The following is a 24,628-nucleotide window of genomic DNA, read 5'->3' on the forward strand; positions in this document are numbered from 1 at the left end:
AGCCAGCTCTTCCCCTTGGCTGTCAGGCCCCAAGCAATCCATATCTATTCTTTAACTGTAGTCTTTGTTCACCTAAAATATCGCCTGAATCAAACTGCATTATGCAAACTTTTGTAGCTGGGTTTCTTCACTTATCATGAGTGGATATGTATCAAAATCATTGCTGATTAGCATTCCATACACAGACAATTTTTGATTCATTCATTCAGCTATGTATAACATTTCTAAAGCACTCGTGTAAGTTATATATATATATATATATATATATATATATATATATATATATATATATATATATATTTGCGTTTCTTTGATTAAGTTATTGGGGGAAATTATCTAGAAATGTGTTTAGTATATATTTAGCTTTATAAGAAAACATCAAAGTGCTTTATAAAAGTATTATACCATTTTGCATGCCTATCTCAATGTAAGAGTATTCTAGTTCTCCTGTATTCACACAGTTATATACTGCAATCTCATGCCAATCTTGTTCTGTATTTCTTAAACCATGAGCAATGTTGAGCCTGCATTTATGTGTTTATATGCTGTGCATAAATCTTTGATGAAATGGTTCTTCAATTCCTTTTTTCTGTTCAATTTTATTGTATTGATTTCTTCTTCCTTAAATGTTAAGTTTACAGAACTTCTATTTTTAATAAAGAAAAGGGTCTTTCGTTTGTGATTTGTAAATATTTCCTCTCACTTTTTCTGAGATGGATGTTTGTTTATTTTTAGATAATGAGCTACATTTTATATTTTGAACATTTTGATGCTTTTCTTTTTCATTTAAATTTTAGTTTTTTAGAATTTCATACAAGTGTACTGCATTTCCATCATGTTCACCCCTTCCTCTCTCCGTTCCAACTCCTGTGCACCCCCATTCTCAAATTCCTAACTTTTTATTCTTTATCATTGTTTTATACACACACACACACACACACACACACACACACACAACCTGCTGAGTCCTTAAGCATGACCTCCATAGGCTCAGATATTTAAATACTTGGTCCTAACTTGGTAGCCCTGCTGAAGTAGTTTTAAGAGGTGTGGCCTTGCTGGAAAACGTGTGTTACTGGAGGAAGCTGCTTTTAAGAGCTTAAAGACTTGCACCATTTCAAGTTCATTCTCTCTGATTGCTACTTTGGGTTCAAAATGTGAGTTCTCAGCTGTTCCTACTGCTATGTCTGGTGCTTGCTGTGACACTTCTCCACCATAATAGTGATGGAGTCTTTAACCCTCTGGAATCACAAGCCAAAAACAGGAACTTCCTTCTCTAAGTTGTCTTGGTCATGGTGTTTTATCACAGAAACAAGAAATTAACAAATGTCATATGGCATGTACATATATGTGTTTAGGGCTGGCCATCTGAGATTGGACAACCTATCAAGGGAATCGTCCCTGGAAAAGACAGATACTCCCTCACACAGTTGCCATTGTCTATAACTCTTCATCTAGGGCTGGAACCTTGTGAAATTTTTCTCGTCCATAATAGCATGTCAGCTGGTGTGGTCATTGTGTTGTTTTGCAGGGGAAACACCCTTGCAATTTCATGACTGAAATGTCTCTACCATTTATAGAAGAGATTATCTCACAACAGACATCCTGGTCCTGTGATTGTTACAATCATTCCACCACCCTCCCTTCTGCAATGTTCACTAAGCCTTAGTTCTACATACATTTATCCATTTGTTTGTACAATGCATGTCTGTGAGTGTGCGTGTGTATGTACACACACATCACAGTGTGCATGAGGCTCTCAGAGGCAACAAGAAGGAGTGAGTCCTTGAGGGTCCCAGGGACTGCGCTCAGTTCTTCAGGCTTGACAGCAAGTGCCTTTATCTTCTGAGCAACTCACTAACCCCTGTAATAATTTTCTCTTAATGACACCTTGTCTTTCAATTTTAACAATATCTTTTAACATTTTTTTTTTTCGAGAAAAGTTTTCTCTAGCTGACCTAGAACTCACTCTGTAGACCAGACTGGCCTTGAACTCACAGAGATTTGCTTGCCTCTGTCCCGTGATGCTGGGATTAAAGGTGTGCGCCACCACCTGGTTTATTTTAATATTTTGAAAATATTTTTAGACTTTAGGAAATCAATTTTTATATTTTTTTGTTTTATAGGTTCTGGTTTTGGTTAAGAATACACAATGAAATATATTAATTTTTCTCTAATTTTGTCTAGAAATTTTACAGTGATAGGTTTTACATTTTAATTTATGACCCTTTTAAGTCATTTTTTTGTATAAAATGTCAGATATGCTTTAACTATTTTATATCAAATTAGTCCAGGGTAATTTATTGAAGAAACTGTGCTTTCTGAATTATTTTGCTATTTTTCTCTTGTCAAAATATAGGTTGTGAATCTTTCCAGATTGTCTGTACTACATATTGATCTATGTGTCTATTTCTTTCACATTCCCCAATTACTATGGTCTTACAGAATACTGGGAGCCAAGCAGTACAGTTCTTTCCAATTTTACTCACTTTTTCCAAATCATTTTTACCTGTTTTTGTTTCATTGTCTTTTCTTATATGCTCTAGACACAATTATTAATATTTATAAAATATTGGAGGGTTGACCTTAATTTCATCACATTGTAAAAACTATTACAGAGAATTCATATTTTAAATGATGTTACGAGTTATAAGCTATGAACTAGTGCCACTTTCAGCCTTTGACAGAGAAGTTTCTTTATGCAAATACTCATCACTGATGGAAGAGCTAAGACTAAGCGACTGTGAGGTGGTCCACCCTGGACCTCCTGCAAAGCCTGGAGAACATCGCAGAGAGAAGTCACGAAGGTTGTAAGAGACAAGGGATGGAAAGAAAGGCTATGAAGTGTTATCCACTGGGTATGTGATACGTTCATTATGATCAGGAACAACCAGCAGCTTTGACTACATGCAGAAGATATGCATCACACACGTATGTCCTGTGTACCCACACGCACATATATGTGTATTCTATATACACAAAAAGTTAAAAATAACAATAAAACCTTTGACAGGTCCATGATTTCCCTAATCCCTACTGTAAACTGTACCATGCGTCCTCATGTGATCTAATTCCCCTTACATTTTGTGCAAAGAATGACCTATGGTAGCTTGGAGGTCGCTGAAAACAGGAGTTAAGCACTGACTTTGTAGCTGTGGTACCACAAGCAGACAGTAGGGGGAACATGAGACTGGTAAAAAATTTGAGAGCATCTAAGAAGCTGTCTAGACTGATGATTGATGAGTTGCAATCATGCTAGAGGGAACTGCCCTGGGGAAAGCTAGCATGCAAAAAAACAGGAAGAAAAGAATATTTTCTCAAAGGGTCAAATGTCAACAAAAACAATTACAAGGAGTAAAAAAAAAAAAACCAAAATAATACAAGATACCTAAAGAAACAACTCATTGAAAAGATCAAAATAAAACTCCAGAAAAAGGCCGGGCGGCAGTAGCGCACGCCTTTAACCAATCGGATCTCTGTGAGTTCGAGGCCAGCCTGGTCTACATAGCGAGATCCAAGACAGGCACCAAAACTACACAGAGAAACCCTGTCTCGAAAAACAAAAAACAAAACAAAACAAAATAAAAACTTCCAGAAATCTTGAAGAAATATAATCCATAAACAGCCTAAACAAAAAATAAATGAAAAAGATACTGGATGAACCAAAAGAGAACAAAAATTAAGTCAGGATCATGATGCATCAACCAAAAGGAAATAATATTAGAAGATCCAGGAGTAAATAATACAAAAAGTGAAAGTAAGAGTTCATTGCAGGGGCCCAAGTGCAGACTTGTAAGAGAAAGCAAATAGTTTTCAGACTTGAAGATAGGTCATTAGGAATCTTTAATTTAGACTTACAAAAATGGAAAGAAGTAAATAATTAAATGGATTTATAGACTACTATCAAATAAGTTAATAAAACACGTGTGGTATTATAACTACAGAAGAAGAGAGAGAATGGAGAAAATAGGCGATCACCATTAAAAATAACCCAAACCTTAGGAAGAAAGTAGACATACAAATTCAAGAGGTTCAGATAACTTCAGTTAAGATGAAGCCAAAGAGGACCATGCTGGAACTCTTTATAAGGAAACTGTCTAATTCAAAGAGGAATCGGAGTCTTGAAGATGCTTTGAAGCAGCTAAACCCATTCAAGGGTATTTTCACATTGGGAGAGGATTGGTTTTCAGCAGAAATCATGCTGTAAGTTAGAGGTGCAGATGCTAACAGGAAAGGTCCAGAAAGAGCAAGGCAATAACAACAACAAAAACCCTATAAATCAAGAGTAATTTGTTCAACAATCCTGTCTTCCAAAAATGAGAAATTAGAGCGTTCTTAGAAAATTAAAACTGAAGACTAGCCTTGTAAAAACTTCTAAACAGAGACCCTCAAATTAAAATGAAAGGAACACAGAGCAAAATAAAGTTAAACAAAAGTAGGCATTTTTGCAATAAGGCAAATTTGGACAAATAAGTTAAACAACTTTATTAAAAATTTTGGCATATACAGTTGAAATAATAGAACCACTAAAAACCATAAATCTAGATCAATGGTTATATAATACATAAGAAGATAATTGGTGACATCAATCTCATAAAATGAGAGTAAGTTACATAGGGCAGAAATTTTATGCGAATTAAAGTTATTAGTTTAAAATACAAAATCCTGCAACTTTCATGTTTTTGTATTACATTATTAATCAAAATTAAAGATCTATAGATGACATGGGGCCTGGATAAGAAATTGTTCCAATTTGAGGAACTAAGATCAATTGATCCATTTGCCAAGTACTTAAAGTGTAATTGGTAAATTTGAGAGCAGCTTCCAGGTCCTAAGCATCGCACAAGTTAGAATGGTCCTGATGGCAGAGGCAGAAGGGATGCAGTGCCTCAGTCCAGGAGATACATGGCTGTCCTCTGAGGAAAGAGGCAGGGGGATGCAGTCCCTCAGTCCAGGAGATACATGGCTGCCCTCAAGGACAGAAAGATTAATGCAAAATCTCCTGGAAATGAGTATTAGAGTGTTATAGAGGAGCTGAGATACATCAGGAGTTTGGTTCCTTGGGCCTATGGCAGGAATTACTGGGACAAAAGCACTCCTGGAAAGTCTGGGGAAGAGAAGGAGCAGAGGTGGCATTGCACACAATGGGTACCCAAGTTACTTAGAGGCATTTGTGTGTAATGGAAAAGCTATAGTCTGGGATAGGAATGGGCATATCTGGTGATATACTAACCACTTAGTAAGAACAGGAAAAGAAAGCACTTATTAAGAACAAGAAGGGTAGCTAAGCCTGGTACATTCAATTGAGGCAGGACCAAGTCCCTCACCCCTGCATCAAGGGTGAGCAAGATGTGTGACCATAGGTAAGAGGATCCAGAAAGCCAGCTCATGCATCAGGGGTAGATCCTGATCACTCAGCCAGGTGCCCCTCAAACAGGTCCAGCTACACACCTGTCTCCAGTATGCAGAGGGTCTAGTCCAGTCCCACGCGGGTTCCACAGCTGTTGGTCTAAATTTTGTGAGTTCCATTGAACTTGGTTCAGTTGTCTCTGTAGATTTCCCCATCATGAATTTACCTTGTTAGAGGAGGGGTTGCAGGGGGAGCAGGAGGAGGGATGAGAGGGGATCTGAGGTTGGTATGTAAAATGAATAAAAAATAAATAAATAATAGTAAATTTTTAAAAAAGCACAAGAAGGACAATGAGGCGGTGTAAAGGGCAGAGAAAAGATGAAAAGGAATTTAATAACTGGCTCAAAAGAGCCAGAGGATCTAACTGAGCTTTAGGTGTACTTTAGGTAAACATGATTTTGTATGTAACAACCTGCATGTATGTAGAGGCAGAGATCAAATCTCATGGGGATTAATACCATACTGTAGCACAGATGGGTTTGGGTTGATTCCAGCCTAAACTTGAGGAAGCAAAGCAAAGTGCATAAGCCATCCCTGAGGAGGCTGGACCTGTGACCTGGGTCTTATTAGCACCATGTGGTGCCACACTGTGCTAATGGCAATTAGTCAAAACCAGAAGTAAGGGTCCCCAAGGACTGAGCCAGGGGCACTCTCTGGGGCTCATTATCCATTATCTGTAAACAAAAGGCTAGGCAAAGGTTGTGATAATGGTCAAAGGCCAGACAGGTCAGGGGAAGATAGGGCTCCTAGGCCTATTGGGTCTATGAAAATCAGAAGAGCCTGGAGTGGAAAGGGGCCTGCTCCTCCCATTTCAAAATCAAGGCTGGGTGCTAGCGATGAAGGGATCCTTCTGTTCCCGCTGCAATTCAAAGGTCACCATGGTCTTTCTGCTGGGACAAACAGGCTCTTAACTAACCACAGAGTTCTCACTGAGGCTTCCCCATGGGGCTCTGGCAAAGGCAGGCCTGGACACCTGTGCTCATCTTTCCTTCACCCCACACCCTACCTATTCCCCCAGACTTGGTGCAGCCGACCTAACATAAAGAATACAGCAGAGGCAGTCCGCTGCAGCACTAGAGTGTGTGAGGGTCGCTGGAAGAAGCCAGGTGTGGTGAGTAAACTGTTGAAGACAGAAGCAGGTGTGGGAAAGGATGATGGATGACAGGGATGCGAGTGACATCATCAGTGGGAGAAGGACAGAGACAGGGAAATAAGCAAGAGAGCAGAGGGGAAGGGGAGGTGGGGGTGAAACTTTCCACTATTCAGCCTGGAAGCTCAGGAAAGAGATCAGAAAACACTCTTCATTCCTTTTTTAACATAAAAAGTGGAGCAGAGCTGAAAAGTTAAATGTGTTCAAGTAGGGAGGTAAGTAAAGCATGATGCTGTGAGGGAAGATGCTGAGACATGGGGCCAGCAATCTCAAAAAACAATGCTCATGAAGTTCAGCGAGCTGTGTCAGGTGCAATGGGTAGATGCTGTTACAGAGAAGGACAATAAAGAAGATGGGCTTTGTGTTGAAATCAAACACATAGAGTAGGAGAATTGAGTGGAGAGGCTTGTAAGAGTGTGCTGGCTGCAGGTATCAGGATGCGTGGAGACAACACATAGAGATGATAATAAATGGAGTAATGCCGGTGAAGGAGCAATGTATCACAATGCCCAAAGGATCTGGGGACCTCTGATTCCCAGTAATCTTAAACTGGTTCCTGTGATAGAAATTGCCAAGACAGTAACAGCAGCACACAGCATCAAAGCGGGGGGAAAAGCCTTGGACAACTGAGAATAAAAGCTCTAAATTTGAACACCATACTTCACAAATATAATTTATTCAGAACAGACTTTTTTGCCCAAACTTACCACTGACACGTAGCTTTACAATGTATAGTGCTGTTTAGTCAGGTCACTGGTATTCAGATGCCTGGATGGTAAATTTGATGAACATTGAGAATTGAATCTGAGCTGCTTTCTGATTTCCTCCCACCCACACCTCATGAAATCTGCTAGGATTCTATTGTCCAGGTCCTTTAGGGAAAAGCCAAATCCCACAGATGTCACTAATGAAGACACAGCATAAGAAAAAAATGTAAAAAATGTAATATAGTGTGACACAGAACTGTTCCCTGAATCCATCCACCCACAGAGATTGGGGCTAATAACACTTAGAGTTATCATTTACACCAGTACTCTATAATCTGACTACATATTTATCATCCTTAGATTATTTTCTTGCTCAACTCTGGCACTGCACTTGCTTTTTATCTTGTTGTTTATGTTCATATGGGTATTTTCTCACATCCATATTTCAAATTTTACCTGACTTAATATCTTATTTTGCTCCCAACAGTGTTCAATACTGAGAAATCTTTTTCACTATGTTATGAATTAATGTTGAGACATTTGGGCATCTCTCAGATGTGAAGGGCAATCACTGCTTTGAGGGGAAATCCACACTCTTTAGTCATGCTTCCGTCTCTGGCCTATTCTAGATTGCACAACCCCCTGGGAAGTCAGTGCTAGGAATTCTATCATATTGTCCACACACTAAAGTCATTCTAAGATTATAGATTTGAGAAAGAAAGGAGCAATGTCTGCCCTGCAACCAAAGATGCTGTCTAACCCAATCGGTCTGGTAAATGTCAGGAAAAATTTCATGAAGCATTTAAATGTCAGGGCTAGGCCTGGCACACAAATTACTGTAAATTTTTCATACTGGCTGCCACTTCAGTGAGTCTGCAAATTGTCTTCATTATACCAGTATCAACTCTCCAGTAAAACTAAATATCCTGTTCTAGTCACCAAATCATATCAGTCATTTGCGTCTCGGGTAACAGAAAACTAACTTCATAAAGTACAAAGCCTTTGTCCTCTAGAAAATGTTGTGTGGTATCTACAAATGTCCTTCAGCAATAATGTCTTCATTGTCTGTGATGATTATCTAAAAGTAAATTCACAGAATTCAAGATTTCGTGTGGAGATGCGCTTGTCTTTGTAGCTACTTATTATATATGGAAACAAAACAAGGATAACAGTGGTTTGTGTGACATGAAATACTATCATAAGGAACATGTTTATGAGATCATGCATTCATGATACGTATATACATGAATATATATGTGTGTGCATACAGGTATACATACATATTGCATGTGTGAGTTCTGTAAGTTGGCAAGATGTTTATGAAGTTCCTGTGAACATACATGTATATTAAGGTACAGAAGTTACTATTTGCATAAGTGTGATTCATAGTCTTTGTGTTTTCCTAGCTGTGTGAAGTGGTAAGAGATTAGTGAACACCAATTAGCATTGAGAATTTTAAACCATGGGCATACATGTGATAACAATATATATGCATGTCCATTGCTTTTGTTTCCACAAGGGTTTTCCATGTGAGTGCATGTTTAAACATCAATACATTTTTTGAATTATTTGCCTGAGAAAATCAACAAATATTTGTTACTTCATCCCTTGAATATGATATGGGTTGGAATATACAGTTTTATTTTAATTTGATCTACAGAAACTGTAATAATTTTTGGTAAAATATAAACTACATTTGTATATGTGTATGAGTGTATATGTTTCTATGTTTGAATGTACATGTGTGTGTGAGATATATGTGAGTGTTGTGCATATCTCTTACGTGTTAGTACACACATTGCCTACTGAATGTGAGTATGTACTGGCGTGTGAATGAACACACTACATGTGAACAGGGCATATATGGGACGATTTTTAATAAGACAGGACAAGACTTTTTTATTTAGATTCTCATACATGTCTATTTAAATTGCCCCACAAAACACTTACAGGTTTTCTCAGAAGGCACCATCTCAAACCTCCCTTTGCTTTATGTTCAGCTAGGCACCCCAAGTACTTGACACATTCCTGAAGCTCAGGAGTGTTCTCTGAGGTGCATGTGGACCTCTGTTGTCCTGATTACAAGCCCACTCAGAAGCTCTTTCTAGAGTAAGTGTCACACAAAGACACTGCAATAACCAGGAGGAGACAGTGTGAACTTGTAAGGAAAGACTACAGTGACAGAAAGACTAAGATTGTGAGGAAAGGTCTGTGGGGTGTGGATGGGAGTGAATGGAGTGGACAGGGGTGAATGGAATGGATGGGATGTTTTGAGAAAGGAATGAAGATGAAGACATTTCATAGAGACAAAACCCAGAAGAAAAATTAAGAGAAACACAGTGAAGAAAATGCTCCATAGAAGTGTAGAGGGTTCAGGAAACATCTTATTTGAAGTTGAAAATATGCAAGGGATGATATTCACAGCAAAAAATAACAGGCCTTCTCTTGAGAAGGTAAAAGCCCATTCATAAGAAAGGCAAAGAATAAAAGATGAATAGTGGACATTGACAGACTAAATCACAGTCTATTCCCTAACACAAGAGTGATGTGAAGAAAGACATCAAGGTTTGCAAATAAAAGGAGCAATGTCTTCACTGAAACATTGTGATACGGATAAAGTGTGATGACACAGAGAAAGAACATTCTTTTACAAAATATAATATTTGAAAGTATAAAAAGCTATGATACATCTACATAGCCTAAGAATCACGGTAATTCTGGAACGTTCCTATGCATATGTTGAAATGCAATGGAAATGATTTAAAAAGTGCTTGTCTGGATCCCAGTGGTGGTGGTGGTGGGGGGTTATAGCAGAGACAGAGGCATCCTTACAGTGGTATATTTCAACAAACGTCTGCAGTAATCCCAGCTACTTGGAAAGCTGAGGTAGGGGATCACATAAGGTCGTTAGTCGGCAATCAGCCTGGGTAACATAAGGAAACTGTCTCAAAAACAAGCAGAAACAAGGACGTGGCCCTTTTTTTTTTTTAAGCATCAGATAAACAAAGGGTCTTAGACAAGAGCGGACAGCCACATTGTCAAACTGCAAATGAGAAATAGGAAAATATATAGAAAAAGGATAGGAAGGCAGATAAATAGACAACAAAGCCTGAGGTATGGCAAAGGAAAGTCCCAGCAAAGAGCATGTCATGGTTGAGGAGCAGAAAGGGTGAAATCCTGAGGAGAAGCAGTGTAGCTTCCCCAGTGACTGACATGAGATCATGCTTCATAAGTAGGAATTGCATGAGAGCTGAGGCCAGGCTGAGGACTCTGGGACAGATCCTGTTGCTGTTCTTTCTTGCCTCAAGCCATCAGTAATCAGATCCAAACAAATCCTGGGCTACCTATCTAAGTCTCTCTCTAGCACTTACACACAACGGGAGCTATGTGGGAGATACTGGTTAGTTTTTGAGGTTTTAAAAACATAAGTGACACCACAATTCATAACTATTTTGAGCATTCTTTTTCTAAAACTCTACAATAGGTCTTCAGTTGACACTATTATTTAAGGTTCTTTGTTCCTTAGGAACTTGTTTCTAAGTTCCTTTATGAAGACTTCTATGTGGCACCCCTAAGAAGTACAGCCCCTTCTATATGCCTCTTTATGTCATGCAAGGCTAACCCTCAGATACATCAGCTTAACTGCCGAAACTAATAATGAGTTTATTTCATTAGGGCCTACCCAAGTTCTCCCAACGGGACTACACAATTTCATAATCAAAAAAACTTCAATCTAAAGTAGTTTTAGCATCTGTTCTAGTAGATATTTTCAGCCTTTAAAAATATTTTTTATCTTACACAATGTGTAAAAGCATGCTTTGTCTTTTAAAATATGTATTCTGTCAGTAATACTGAAATTAATTTTATTATATGTTTCTTACTACTTATACATTTCCCTATGATAATCACTAGCTGTGCATAGCCATCTTTCATATTAGCTTTTCTATCTGTTTATTAGTCACTTATAGTTCTTTAGATAGTCCAAATTCTGAACTTTGGTCAGTAATATAGGTTGAACTAATTTTCTTATGAGTGAAATTATTATCCAATTTAGCCCTTTATATTTTATCTGTGCATATGGTTAATGTTACCTTTCTTTTGTTTCATTTGTTTGGCTTGGTTTGGTTTGGCATGGTTTGGTTTCATCCAGATAGGGTCTTTCTAAGTTGTTCAGCTGCCCATAAGTCACAACTCCTGGCTCCACCTCCCAAGTACTGAAATCACATCCATGTACCACCATACCCAGCCTAGTTGTTTTAATTCAGCATTGCTACATTTGTTGCTATTTTAATTTATGAATTAAATGTATTTTATTTAGTGTCAGATAAGAAATTTCCATGACATTGTAAAGTTTCATAGTTTTTAAATCTAAATTTTATGATAAGCTTACTGATCACAACAAAAAGGTCTGTTGGCTTGTTCTTCTGACCTTTTATCTATTGAGTCTTCTGATCTGTAAGTCACGAATATCTTTGAAATTTTTGGAGCTTTTTAATTCTTTAGCATTTCTTTGTAATTTTAAGAATATAGATGTGATTTATTTTAGGCATCTTATGCTTTTTAAATGCTGTCACGAATACAATTACTTTCCTAATTTGATAGCCAATTTGTTCAATACTATCATATGGAGACACAATCAGGGTTTGCTGGGAACCTTTATATTCTGTGGCTTTGTTAAACTCATTGATTATTTTAATCAGTACATTTTAGACAGCTCCTAGAGTTTCTACACATGAGTTCATGATCTGTGTGGATAGAGATTGTTGCATTGGCTCCTAGCCAAACTGAAAACTGAAACATCCCCCTTTAAATGTATAACTAAGGCCCCTCAGCACAGGCAGCAAGGCAGGTAGGAAGGGTGTACCTTTTCTTAAATCTAAGTCCATTTTTAGATACAGAGATAGTTCCCTATGGTTTCCTTCTTTCTAACGTTAGCCTGAGTTTAGAATCAAGATCATCCTACATAACCTAAGTAAACTATGAAGTTAAATCTGAGAGGTGTACTTAAAAGAGGCAGGGATCCCAAAAGCCAAGGCTTCCTGAGAAACAAACATTTTAGAAAATATCTAGTTTATCAATATGTCATTAAAAGTCATTGTGTCACTTTTCTCTGATGGAATGTCAGTAGGTTTATCAACCTCTCTCCAGGTCAAACCCCATGTGCAGGAGTAGTTGGCCAACACAAAACAAACTCAACAGTATTTGTGTGGGCCTTTTGTCTTATTCAAGCATTTTTTTCTCTTGTTTTTTGTTTGTTCTGAATTTCAGATTTTGTTTTGCTTTTGTTTTAAGAGAGAGGTAAAGAGATGGATTGAGTGGGTGAGGGGGGGATATGTGAGGAGGTAGGGAGGGGAAGGAGTATGATCAAAATATGTTGTATTAAAAAATTCAACTCAAAAACATGAAAAACAATATAACAATCTAACTTATAAACAGAGTAGTAATTGGTGGCTTTAGTGAGGACTGGTAAAGGAGACCAAATGTGATTGTAAAGGAACACAGAAGACAGGCTGTCTACAGTTAAGAGGAGAATAAAAAAATAATCATGTTAATATAGATCTTCTCCTGGCTGTGTGTCAAATAAGGAAGAACATTAAATTAGAAGAAACTACAGAAACGGGGTTAAAGGAATATACATAAGCCCAAGTAATAGCTATACAAAACAAGCTGCAGGACAAGAGGTGGGAGAGCATGTACTGTTTGAATGAGTCTGTGCCTGGAAGGGAGAGGCAGATTGCGGTAGAGGGTATCATCCAAAATATTTATAATATATATTATGTATTATAATATATATATATTTAATTACTTTTCAGATTGCAGAGCGATCCTGAACTATGTCAATATTAACTACCCAGGAAACCTCAAATAGCACATCAATGACCTCCACTTTCCTCTTAGTGGGCCTGCCTGGCCTGGAAGCTGCACCATCCTTGTGGACAATTCCTCTTATCACTGTCTACCTTCTCTCTGCCCTGGGCAATGGTACAATTCTCTGGATCATTGCACTGGAGCCCACACTACATCGCCCAATGTACTTCTTCCTCTTCTTGCTCAGTGTGTCTGATGTTGGCTTGACCACAGTACTAATGCCTACCCTGCTAGGTCTGGCCTTTGCTGATACTCATGCTGTCTCTGCCTCAGCCTGCCTCCTACAGATGTTCTTTGTCCATGTCTTTTCTGTTATGGAGTCCTCTGTCTTGCTTGCCATGGCATTTGATCGGGCTTTGGCTATCTGCCGCCCTCTCCACTACCCAGCACTCCTCACCAATGGTGTCATTAGCAAGATTGGCATGGCCATTGCTTTCCGATGTCTGAGTCTCCATCTGCCCCTTCCGTTCCTATTGGCTCACATGCCATATTGCCGTCCACAGGTCCTGACACATTCTTATTGCTTGCACCCAGATATGGCTCGCCTAGCCTGCCCAGGAGCATGGGGTGCAGTCTACAGCCTGGTTGTGGTACTGTCTGCTATGGCACTAGACCCTCTGCTTATTTTCTTCTCCTATGGCCTGATTGGCAGAGTATTGCAAAGTGTGGGGTCTCCTGAGGATCGTTGGAAGGCTGGTCAAACATGTGCTGCCCACCTCTCTGCTGTGCTCCTCTTCTACATACCCATGATTCTTTTAGCACTCATTGACCGATTCAAGCTGCCACTCCCTCAGCCTGCCCATACTCTTCTCTCCTATGTCCACTTCCTGCTGCCTCCACTGATAAACCCAGTTCTCTACAGCGTCAAGATGAAGGAGATTAGAGAAAAAATTCTCAAAAGGGTACTGCCCAGGAAAGTGGGCTGTGCTCAGTGAGGGAGGATGCACTCCACGAGTGTGGTAAAGAGCTCCCCAAACAAAGGTCTCCGTGATGAAAACTCAGTTCACCATGCATGACCCGTCACTTAGGTCCATCCATGCTTGTATACAAATTAGCTACTTGTTTTCTGCAAATGCCTATGCTGAAGAAAACATAAAAGCTCCAGAGAACAGAAGTGTTCCATCCACTACAACACTACCTATCAAGGGCATTAGAAAGAGCTGGATACTATATATCCTAGTATGGGGCCTGTTTGTTAATTCCATCACTATATACTATGTAACTGAGAAGAGTGGAGAATTTAAAGATTCATGGAAGAAGAAAGAGAAGATGAGCCTCCTGCCCAGCTGGATGGAGGACTTTTCACCTGAGTGGCCACTCATAGTAGTAATTCTTAGTGGTCCTCAGAGGAACAAACATCGCTTATTCACGCTCTTCACACCAAGAAAAGGGCCATAAAATTCATCAGCGTGAAAAAGAGACAATTAGGTGTTTTTCATTATTCAGTTTTCAAAATTTTAATCAAGGGTTCAATATATTTACATTTGTGGTTAAAATCTTTTGCAATTCAGAAAAATGAGTAAGTAAAGATAAACTTACATCATTCAAAGTTAACCATAGTCGGGCTCTTAATTAATGTTAATAAATATAATGTCCTGAGTGATGGTAAACATCTCTAATCCAAGTACTTAGAAGACTGAGGTAGCAGGATTGTGAACTCAAAGCCTGCATAAGCTACATAGCAAAACTACATACAATAGTGTGTATGCATGTTTGTGCATGCATATGCACAAGTATACACAACTTACAGATAGTACATGAGATGTCTTTATTCTAGGCTCTTTACTTCCAAGTAAGACTATATACTCTCATCCACGCCAGCTACTTTCTCTGTGGCCTTGATCTTGGGCACCTGGCTTGCTCTGTTCTTTGCATATATCAATTTGTTAAATGGGGTGTTAATGAATGTGATGGGAGAAGGAGTCTTGATAGGATTCAACTTACTATGCTATGGAAAGTGCTTCTCTAGTAGTTCCTGCTCCCTCTGCCTGGTCTCTAGAATGAGACATGGTACAGAACTGAGCAAAATCTACGCCCCAAGGCAAGTGCCTGCTACTTGCACACTTGGGGCAGAGCCACTAATTCAAATCAGTCTAGATCAAGAGGACATCTATCCATCTTGTGACTACCTCTAATGACTACAACAAGCACTATAATGGTGTGCAAATGAAGCTTTGTGGATAATACTCAACAAAAATAAACTAACACAATTTAATTTCTGTCCAATTCTACAAGCACAGAATGTTTTCTCAACTTTTTATGTTATCATGACTATCAATATGCTTATATGAGTCACTTGCCTTGTTTTTAACATAATAGTCAAATAATATCCTACAGGTATTTGGGGGGTACAGACTCACGCTTTTAGTTCTTTAGAGAACACTAGGTAACAAACATAAGAAGACAAGTGACTTTGAAATCCACAAGAATGATGGCTTCAGAGATGCGTGAAATATTTTTGGAAGCTCTAAACTGAGCCTTGGTGCTTTTTTTTATTAAAGAAGATATTTTGCATATAATATATTATGATCATATTCCTTGCCTTTCATCAGCTTTCCAAGGCAATTAGTACAGTCTTCATTCATTCAAATGACTATATAGCATTTGATAGCATGAATGGATTATAGTTTAGTCAATTGTTTCCTATTGATGAGCATTAAAGATGTCTTCAGTTTACCGCTACTCCAAATAGAAATCCCTGTGTAACTCCTTATGAATATTTACATTAGTATTTCTACAAGGGTGCTCTCTAGATCATTACTAATGTTTCTATAAGACTGTAAATTTCAATTTTCAGTATATAGCCTTTTCACAAAAGATTATATACATGCATTCTTATGTCCTAGAGAAGAATGTAATGTTTTTAAGTTCTTATTAATTTTATAACTATGTCTCTTTACTTTAATTTGGATTTCCCAAATAATAAAAAAGAATTTCTTTCATGCATCTATTAATGTTTCCTATTCATATTTGTATCCTATACTATGAAGAGTTTACTAAAAAGAAACATTTACCTAATTTCTATTTTTATATTTTAAGTTGAAATTTGTAAGTGATCTTAATTTCATGTCTTTCCCATTATGATGCTTATGTTTAATTTTGTTCAAACAACTGTCAAATAATTTTACATAACCAATTTCACTTTTTTATTCCTTTACAATTTTTGTCTTTTATTTATTTTTTACAATGGGTTTTTTGATCTTTGCATTCCACATATAATGGCATGTGTATTTTTTTATTAATTAAATTTTTCCTTAGCAACTTAATACAAGCATGTAGTGCATACTGATTGTTTTCACATACACACCTAACTTTGTCTTACCTCCCTTCCACCTATCTATCCTCCCTCTCCCCTACAAACTTTTTTCTCACATTAATGTCTGCTTTGTTTTATGAATTTAACCAGGTCCATCTGTGTGATGATGGATTTAGTGCTAACCATTGAAGACTGGCTCTGAAGTTAGTATACAACTGAAGACAATGACTACCCCTTTACTAAAACCTATCAATAAAAAACAGTTCAGCAGTAAGGGGATAGGGCCATATAAGCGCCTTCCCCATTTCTGACTGATTGCTAGCAGGACCTGTCTTGTGTAGGTCCATTGTAATTAACTACAGTTGCTGTAGACTTGTGAGTGCAGTTACTAGGCCATGCCTAGATGATGACAATTCACAGCCATTCTCCTTATCTTCAAGATCTTGCATTGTTCCCCTCTCCCTCTTTCTCAATGTCCCTTAAACCTTAGTGTAGAAAAGGAGGTATAACTGTCTTATTTTGAGCTAAGCCCTCAGGTACCACTTATTCTTAGCATATTGGTCACCCTTGGATCTCTGAATTCATTGTCATTCTTTCATTAAGTCTAAGAGTAGCTTTCTTCTATGGATATACACAGATTTGGAACACAGTTTGATGCTGTCAATTTATTTAAACAACAGCAGTGTGTTTCCCCCCTTGGACCTATGGATTGCTGGCCAGCTTTATGATACCAGACATGTCTCCCTTTTGTGATGTGAGCCTTAAATGCAATCAGAGTGTGTTTGGTTACTCTCATACTAACTGTGCCACTATTAAACAAACAAACATCTTTCCCAGTTTTGTAGTTTATAGGGCTCACAACTGAATAAAATTGTTCATGTCTTTTCTTCCCCAGAAGCCTCCATAACATCTTTTAAATCATTAAAAGCCCACAGGGAGGAAGTTTACAGCTCTCTACCTACTTGCTTTCTCTGTATCTTGAAGCCCAGGTATGTTATGTTTTCAATAATAGGGTCTTACAACCTGGCTTTGATGGGCAACAAAAGGACTGACAAGAGCCTTGCTGTTTGGGAGGCCTATAGGATCTCCCTGACCAATGACTTCTACAGGAGTGTTCCCTATAGGGCACTGAAGATTTTCTGTAATAACCATTGCTTCAAAGAGCATCATATCTACCCATGCAATGTACCTCCATTCAATGTATCTTTCATATTTTTTAAATTAGGTTACAAGATAGTATGTTTCCATACGGCTTGTTCATAGGCCCTTATCTTCACTTAACATTCCTACACTTGTCATCTCCTTAGTCTCCCAAACCCTGTTTAAACATTTCACCTACAATATTCTCCCACTCTACTTTAATCCTTCTTATGTTCTACTGTCTCTTTCCCATAGAGTGAACCATCAATATCCCCTTCCTAGTTTTCCCAATTCCACAGGTACTCCAAGTTAAACAAACAAAACTAGTCAGTCAAAGCTAGCATTCATATATAAAAGAGAACAGATGCCATTTGTCCTTTTGGACCTGGGTTGCATCACTCAGTAGAACTTTTTCCATTCCCATCCATATACATACAAATTTCATCATTTTGGTTTTCTTTAGAGTAGAATAGATTCAGTGGAATAATCCCTGTATCTCACAAAACTCCCTATATCCCTGCAGCATCTGCTTCTTACACTGATGTGCAGAGAGTAGAAAGCTTTAACAGAGTCAAGGTAATGACTACTCCAGCTTATCACAACAGAACCAGAGGAACATTGTCTCTGGGTTTCATTAACTACTGAATACACTTTGATAATTTGATTCAAGCTTTTCTCATCACAGAAACTTCTAGATTTTATTTTTTTTGTCTTGGTTAGTTTTTGGGTTTTTGTTGTTGTTGTTGTTTGGTTTTTCGAGACAGGGTTTCTCTGTATAGCTTTGCGCCTTTCCTGGAACTCACTTGGTAGCCCAGGCTGGCCTCGAACTCACAGAGATCTGCCTGGCTCTGCCTCCCGAGTGCTGGGATTAAAGGCATGTGCCACCACTGCCCAGCTGTCTTGGTTAGTTTTTAATGCCAAGTTTACAGAACCTAGATTCACCAGGGAAGAAGAAACCTCAACTAAAGAATTGCCTTGATCAGATTGGCCTGTGGTCATATCTAGGAGAGATTGTCTTGATTGATGATTGATGTGAGATGACCCAGCTCACTATAGACAGCACTAACCCTAGAAAGGTAGGTCTGGACTTCACAAGAAATATAGTTGAGCTCAAGCCTGTGATCAAGCTAGTAAGCATCATTCTTCCATTGCTTCTGCTTCAAGACCCTGCCTTGAGTTCCTGCCCTTACCTCCCTTGGTGATAGATCATGACCTGAAAGTATAAGCTAAATAAACACATTCTTCCCACAAGTTGCCTCTGGTCAGGTTGTAGTGGGTAGCCAGCAGTTATAGTTACAACTTAGTAGATAGAACATATTAAGTATTAGATTCAGGTTCTTTAGGATAGGACACCTTTTGGAATGATCTTTGTAACATGCCATTTACCTATGCTCTATACTTCTCTGGACTTTAGTATGTGTTTCTTGCTTGATATTGTTTGCATTAGTTGTACTTCCATCTTATCTAGGTCATTATCCCTCATTATTCCTGGACAATATTTGATAACCATTCCTTTGTATATAGTCTTGTATTAGGTTAGAACTTTCTTATTTAGACAAAAAGGGGGAGATGTAGTGGGTAGCCATTCCAGCTTTGATCTGGAAGTTCCAACCCCCATTGAGACTTCGGCAACTGTCACGCCTACAAGGCGGGGCCAAGGGAGGCGCCGGGGGACCCGAGATCTGGATCGGAGGGCGCTCTCTCGGTTGCGGGACCCTGGATAGTGGAGGTGGACCGAGCAGAGCTCCAGAGAACACCGCTGGACTGTGATACACCTTCCCCAGACTCCGCGACCTACCTATTCCTTAATTTGTAAGTTACGCCATTAAATAAATCTCCTTTTAACTACGTGGAGTGGCCTTAATAATTTCACCAATACAGGGTGTTTTATCACAGCAAAAGAAATTAAACTATAACAGTTTCCTAATGTTATATCTTTTTGTGCTACCTATTTACCAATATTTCCTCATTTACTTTAATATTTCAGTGGAAATTGATATATATTTACCAAGCACATATGATAGAAAAGCTCCTTTACTAATAAAAGATTTAAAAGTAAATAATCTGCAGTTCTTTGCTGCATAAGAATTCATAGTACATTTGAGTGACATACATACATATGTACGACTAGAGTTACAACTGATCCTCCAACTCCTGAGATTCAGTTCCTTAACTTTCACTGTGATGCTGCCAAATGCTGAGATCCTTTTATAATTTACCCCTCTAAAATTGATTTCACCATAAATCAGGATGGGCAAATGACAGTTTTTATAATTTCCTCTTTCACATCACCCTAGAATGTAATCCTCCAACATTAATTGACATGTCAATTACTTGGGATGTCCCTAAGTTGAGTATTGGCTCACGAGCTTGCAGCAGTGCTGATTCTACAGTGTCAGCAGCTCTCTAGGTGACACTATTGCTACAACAACACTCTGAACACTAAAGAACCACTCAGAGAAACTCAGACATGCTATAAATGGTTTAATGCAACATAAGAAGGGATCAAAATAAGAGACAAATACAAGATGTTAAGCAGTTTCAGAATCTTTTAGGCTTCTCTCAGACACAATGAAGACCATATGTCCCATGTTTTCTTTAGATTGTGGACATTCTTATTCCTCATTTTTGCAACTAAGGATAGATGTCTTCCACCATCCAAATAACTGAAAGGATTCAAGAAGCTCTATGAAATATGAAGCCTCTTCCTCCTTTAAACCAGAAAAGTGACAGTACTCATTGATTGAAACAAACTATAGGGCTGTGAAGTAAATGGATCTCCTTTGAAGATGAAACAGTGTCCTGTCTCTAAGGTAGCTAATTGTAGAGAAAATGGAACATCTAAGAATATTGTTCCCATTACTTAGAATGAATACTCAGTTTTTCTAAGACTTTTACTCTAATCTGCCGAGTTTTTACACAATACACAATGGGATTCATCAAGGGTGGTACCAGCAAGAAAGCATCTGCTATCAAAATCATAGCTAATGGAGACTTATGCTTTGCAAAGCGATGCATGGTTGCTAAGGTAATGATAGGTACATAGAATATGAGCACAGCACAGATGTGGGAGACACAGGTATTGAGAGCTTTGAGCCGCTCCCCATGGGATGCAATACCCAACACAGTCTTCAAGATGAACACATAGGACACAGCAATGAACACACTGTCTGACATCATGCAGAGTGCAACAAATAGCCCATAGTAAAAGTTAACCCTGTTGTCGGAGCAGGCCAGCTTCATGACATCCTGATGGAGACAATAGGAATGTGATAACAGGCGTTTGTTGCAGTATCTGAGTCTCTTTAAAGTAAAAGGAAGGGGGAGCACCAGAAGAATGCTTTTAACAGCGAAGACTAGCCCGATTTGCACAACTCTAGAGCTTGTGAGGATAGAGCTGTATCTTAGGGGGTGCCGGATGGCTACAAAGCGATCAAAAGACATAATAAGGAGCACTGAGGATTCCATATCTGTGAATCCATGGATGAAGAATTCCTGGGCAATGCAGGCATCAGCAGAAATCCCCATGGCATTGAACAAGAATATTCTTAGCATTGTTGGGATAGAGGAGAAAGACAAGCCCAGGTCAGATAAGGCCAACATGGAGAGGAAATAGTACATGGGCTCATGTAGAGAAGGCTCTGTTCTGATGACGCAGAGGATAATGCAGTTTCCCAGGATGGCTGTAAGATACATGAGGCAAATAGGGATGGAGACCCAGATATGCACATGTTCCAGGCCTGGGATCCCAATCAGTAGGAATGAGGAGACATCAACCTCTGAGGTATTGAGAAGCATCACAAGTACCTGTCTTCTTCAGCTGCTCCAGGACCTACAGTGCCATCAACAATAAACACATATTATCTCTTAGTTGTCACAATTACACAACATGGGTTAAATTTAATATACCTCAAATTATGAGATAATATATATATATATAATTTTAAAAATATGGAATGTACTTAAACAGTTTCTTTATACTATTTACTTGAGACCTTTATATTATTTGAATATAGATTTTTATTTTCAGATATATTTATACATAACTCTAAAGCTGGAAAGTACAAAAGTGTTTTGGTTCCTCCATCAAACAACAACAAAACCCTACATCTTTCTGTATTCATGTGCATGTGTACGTATGTGTGTGGGTTCCCTTATATGTGTTCATGAATATGGACACCAGAGGTCTACATCAAGTGTTTTCCTCTACGTCTTTCACCTTACTTTTTCAGATAAAATCTCTCACTGAACCCAGAGCTCTCCATTTCAGCTAGAGTAGCTGTCCAGTGAACCTTAGGAGTCTTCCTTTCTCTCCTCCTCAGTCCTGGGATTATAGACACATACCTCCATACCCAGCTTTTATACATGGGTACTGGAGAACTGAACCTATATCCTCATGCTTTCACAGAAAGCACTTGAGTGACAGAACCATCTTCCCAGCACCTCAAACTACATCTTTTAAGATACAAATTAAGTAAATTAAATATAGCATTTTGAAGCATGGAAGAGCTCCCTGAAGTGGGTATGTGTTCACACAGACCATAGTACTATGTGAGCAGACCCAGACAACTGAAGAAATTCTTTGCTATTGACAGTATTGTTCAATGCACTCATCATACATTGTAATTCATGGCACAGGCTATGTAACTGTTAAGGGATCTATCAAAGAGGGTTGGCAACAAACTCAGCTCTTTGACTGTTATGCAAATTAGGGGCCTTTTATATTTATAAAGAAGGAAAGGGAACCAAGAATAAAAACAATTGCGAGAGATCTTGAAGTCAAATTCACCTAAAAATTATAAATTATTTTAATTCTGACCTTTTATAGAAAAATTTAATGACCCTTAGGATAGAATATTTTGCATGAAACACATATGTACGCACAGGTATGATATTGTAAACTAATACAGTGAGGATGGTGAATGGGTCAAAGGGTACTTTAGAATTAAGAGTGATATTCTATTTCGTTCATTCAAATGAGCAAAATAAAAGCCATATGGAGCAAATACATAAATCTTTACAATTATCTATCTGAGTCATAAACATAAAAAGTGTATGTTTACACTCTGAAGGTTCTTGCAGAGCATCTCCTAGACCCACAGACTCACAACCTCAGTGAAAACTCAAGTACCCAAAACCATCTTCCAGGATTTTACAGTAAGGACATCCCCACAAGGTGCAGTGGAGGAAAGACACCTCTGACTCTAGCTATCACTAGTGAGTCTGGGAGCTGTAAAAGAAATGACCAGCATAAGTACTTGTCCCTTCACAGGGACTCCGAGCATTTTGCATTTATGGTAGAGAAAGGGAAGCTTGAATCCACACAGAAGGAGTTTGCTGGTAAAGACTAGAAATAGAGCACAGTGAAGAAGAAATGAAGGGAAAGGGAAGCATCTTTTATCACTCATGACTTTTTTGAAGACTTTTTCCTCAAGTTAACTTGAGTTAAGAACTATTAAGAGGTTTAGTAGGATGTATGGGCTTTTCTTATGCAGAACAGAAGTAATAAACCTTGGTTAGGAGAATCTATCATCCATTCAGTGTTGGTAGTCCATTTTTTCTCATTGTCTCAAACTGTGACAATTTGGTTAATGCTGTTGACAGGTTCGATGAATGTACTACGGCTGCCACTTGCATGGATTTAAAGCACTCACAATCTTCCCAGGCAATTGCTATTGGCCCTACTCAGAATGTTCACAACTCTGGTCCTTTTTTTAGCCTAATCTTGGATTCTTTCCTGGATGCTCTTGGATTCTGCATCTCTACACTAATAATTAATCTTGATCATCAACTTGATCGGATTAAATTGGATTAAGATCTACCTGGAAGGCCGGGCGGTGGTGGCGCACGCCTTTAATCCCAGCACTCGGGAGGCAGAGCCAGGTGGATCTCTGTGAGTTCGAAGCCAGCCTGGGCTACCAAGTGAGTTCCAGGACAGGCGCAAAGCTACACAGAGAAACCCTGTCTCGAAAAACCAAAAAAAAAAAAAAAAAAAAAAAAGATCTACCTGGAGAATTCAGCACACTTCTGAATGAATCTGTAAATTTATCTCCAAAGACAATTAATGAAATTTCTCACATAATGCATGGATTAATCCCTGGATGTATTTATAATATGACTGTGTTATTGGGAGGTAGTGAAATGTATACACTGGGATCTAGTTAGAGGAATGGGTCACAGAGGATATAGTCCTAGAACTATATTTTGTCCTGGCCTCTTCCTGTGTTTCCAGATTTTTCTCAGCTTCTTGTCCAGCATAAAGATTCTCCACCACACATCCCCATCACCCTGATAATTTGTCTCACAATAGGCCTAGAAACAGAGCCAAGCGATAATGTATCATCCATTGAGCCATAAAACAAAATAGGTTTTTCCTCCACTTATTTTTGTTAGATATTTGAGTATAGAGATGAAAAATAATAGAAACTACTCATCATAGTAGTGGTGAGTTTAGGTCCTTGTCTACAGTGTTTTAAACTGATTCTGCCTGTAACTCTAGTAACAGTGTCTCAGGAATCCCTGGTATCTAGGAGAGGCATATGGGAGGACTTGGAGGGAGGAAAGGAAATGAAGAATTGCCAAAACTAACTTACAATCTCAAAAAGAAAAATAAAATAATTCTACACCAAAGAATCCAAGCAGGCCAGCTGTTAGTCAGTCCTTAGGATAGTGGGATTCATACAGAGGAAAAACTGCTACACATGTCTTGCTCCCTCACCTCACAATGAACCTTGCCAAGGATTTGTGTCTCGGTCATACTTATCAAACTCCCAAGCTAACTCACATAACTAAAGAAATGAGTAACCATTGACAAACAGGTTATTGTTTTCTTTTCAGCTACATTCATCATGCAAATACATAGCAGTACTGTGGCACTCAGGAAGGCCATAGTATTTTCAGGCATAAACTCTTCCTCAAAGTTATCCTGATCCTTAGATTGTATAATCTCAGAAGCGCTGCTTTTTCTGGCTTTTTGTAAATAAACAAACAAAGAAAAACTACATAATTGATAGACTAGATTAGTGCTTATGACTCTACCTTCACAATTAGCAATTTCTTTTGTGCAGCTTTTGTATTCTTTGTGTAGCTTAGAATTG

At 38.5% G+C, this 24,628-nt stretch overlaps 2 protein-coding genes across 2 annotated transcripts; one reads left to right on the forward strand and one right to left on the reverse strand.

Annotated features, from left to right (window-relative positions):
- The first annotated feature begins 13,101 nt into the window (after nt 1-13,101).
- On the forward strand, nt 13,102-14,070 carry LOC128124943 (olfactory receptor 51S1). The gene has a single exon (XM_052761810.1). The coding sequence runs from the start codon at nt 13,102-13,104 to the stop codon at nt 14,068-14,070; it is 969 nt and encodes a 322-aa protein (XP_052617770.1).
- Nucleotides 14,071-20,390: 6,320 nt separating this feature from the next.
- On the reverse strand, nt 20,391-21,329 carry LOC128095415 (olfactory receptor 51A7-like). The gene has a single exon (XM_052714313.1). It carries the CDS (start codon nt 21,327-21,329, stop codon nt 20,391-20,393), a length of 939 nt encoding a protein of 312 aa, XP_052570273.1.
- Between the last annotated feature and the right edge of the window lie 3,299 nt (nt 21,330-24,628).

This window comes from Peromyscus californicus, unplaced genomic scaffold, assembly GCF_007827085.1.
Source record: "Peromyscus californicus insignis strain IS unplaced genomic scaffold, ASM782708v3 Scaffold_4__1_contigs__length_199733344, whole genome shotgun sequence".
Taxonomy (NCBI): domain Eukaryota; kingdom Metazoa; phylum Chordata; class Mammalia; order Rodentia; family Cricetidae; genus Peromyscus; species Peromyscus californicus.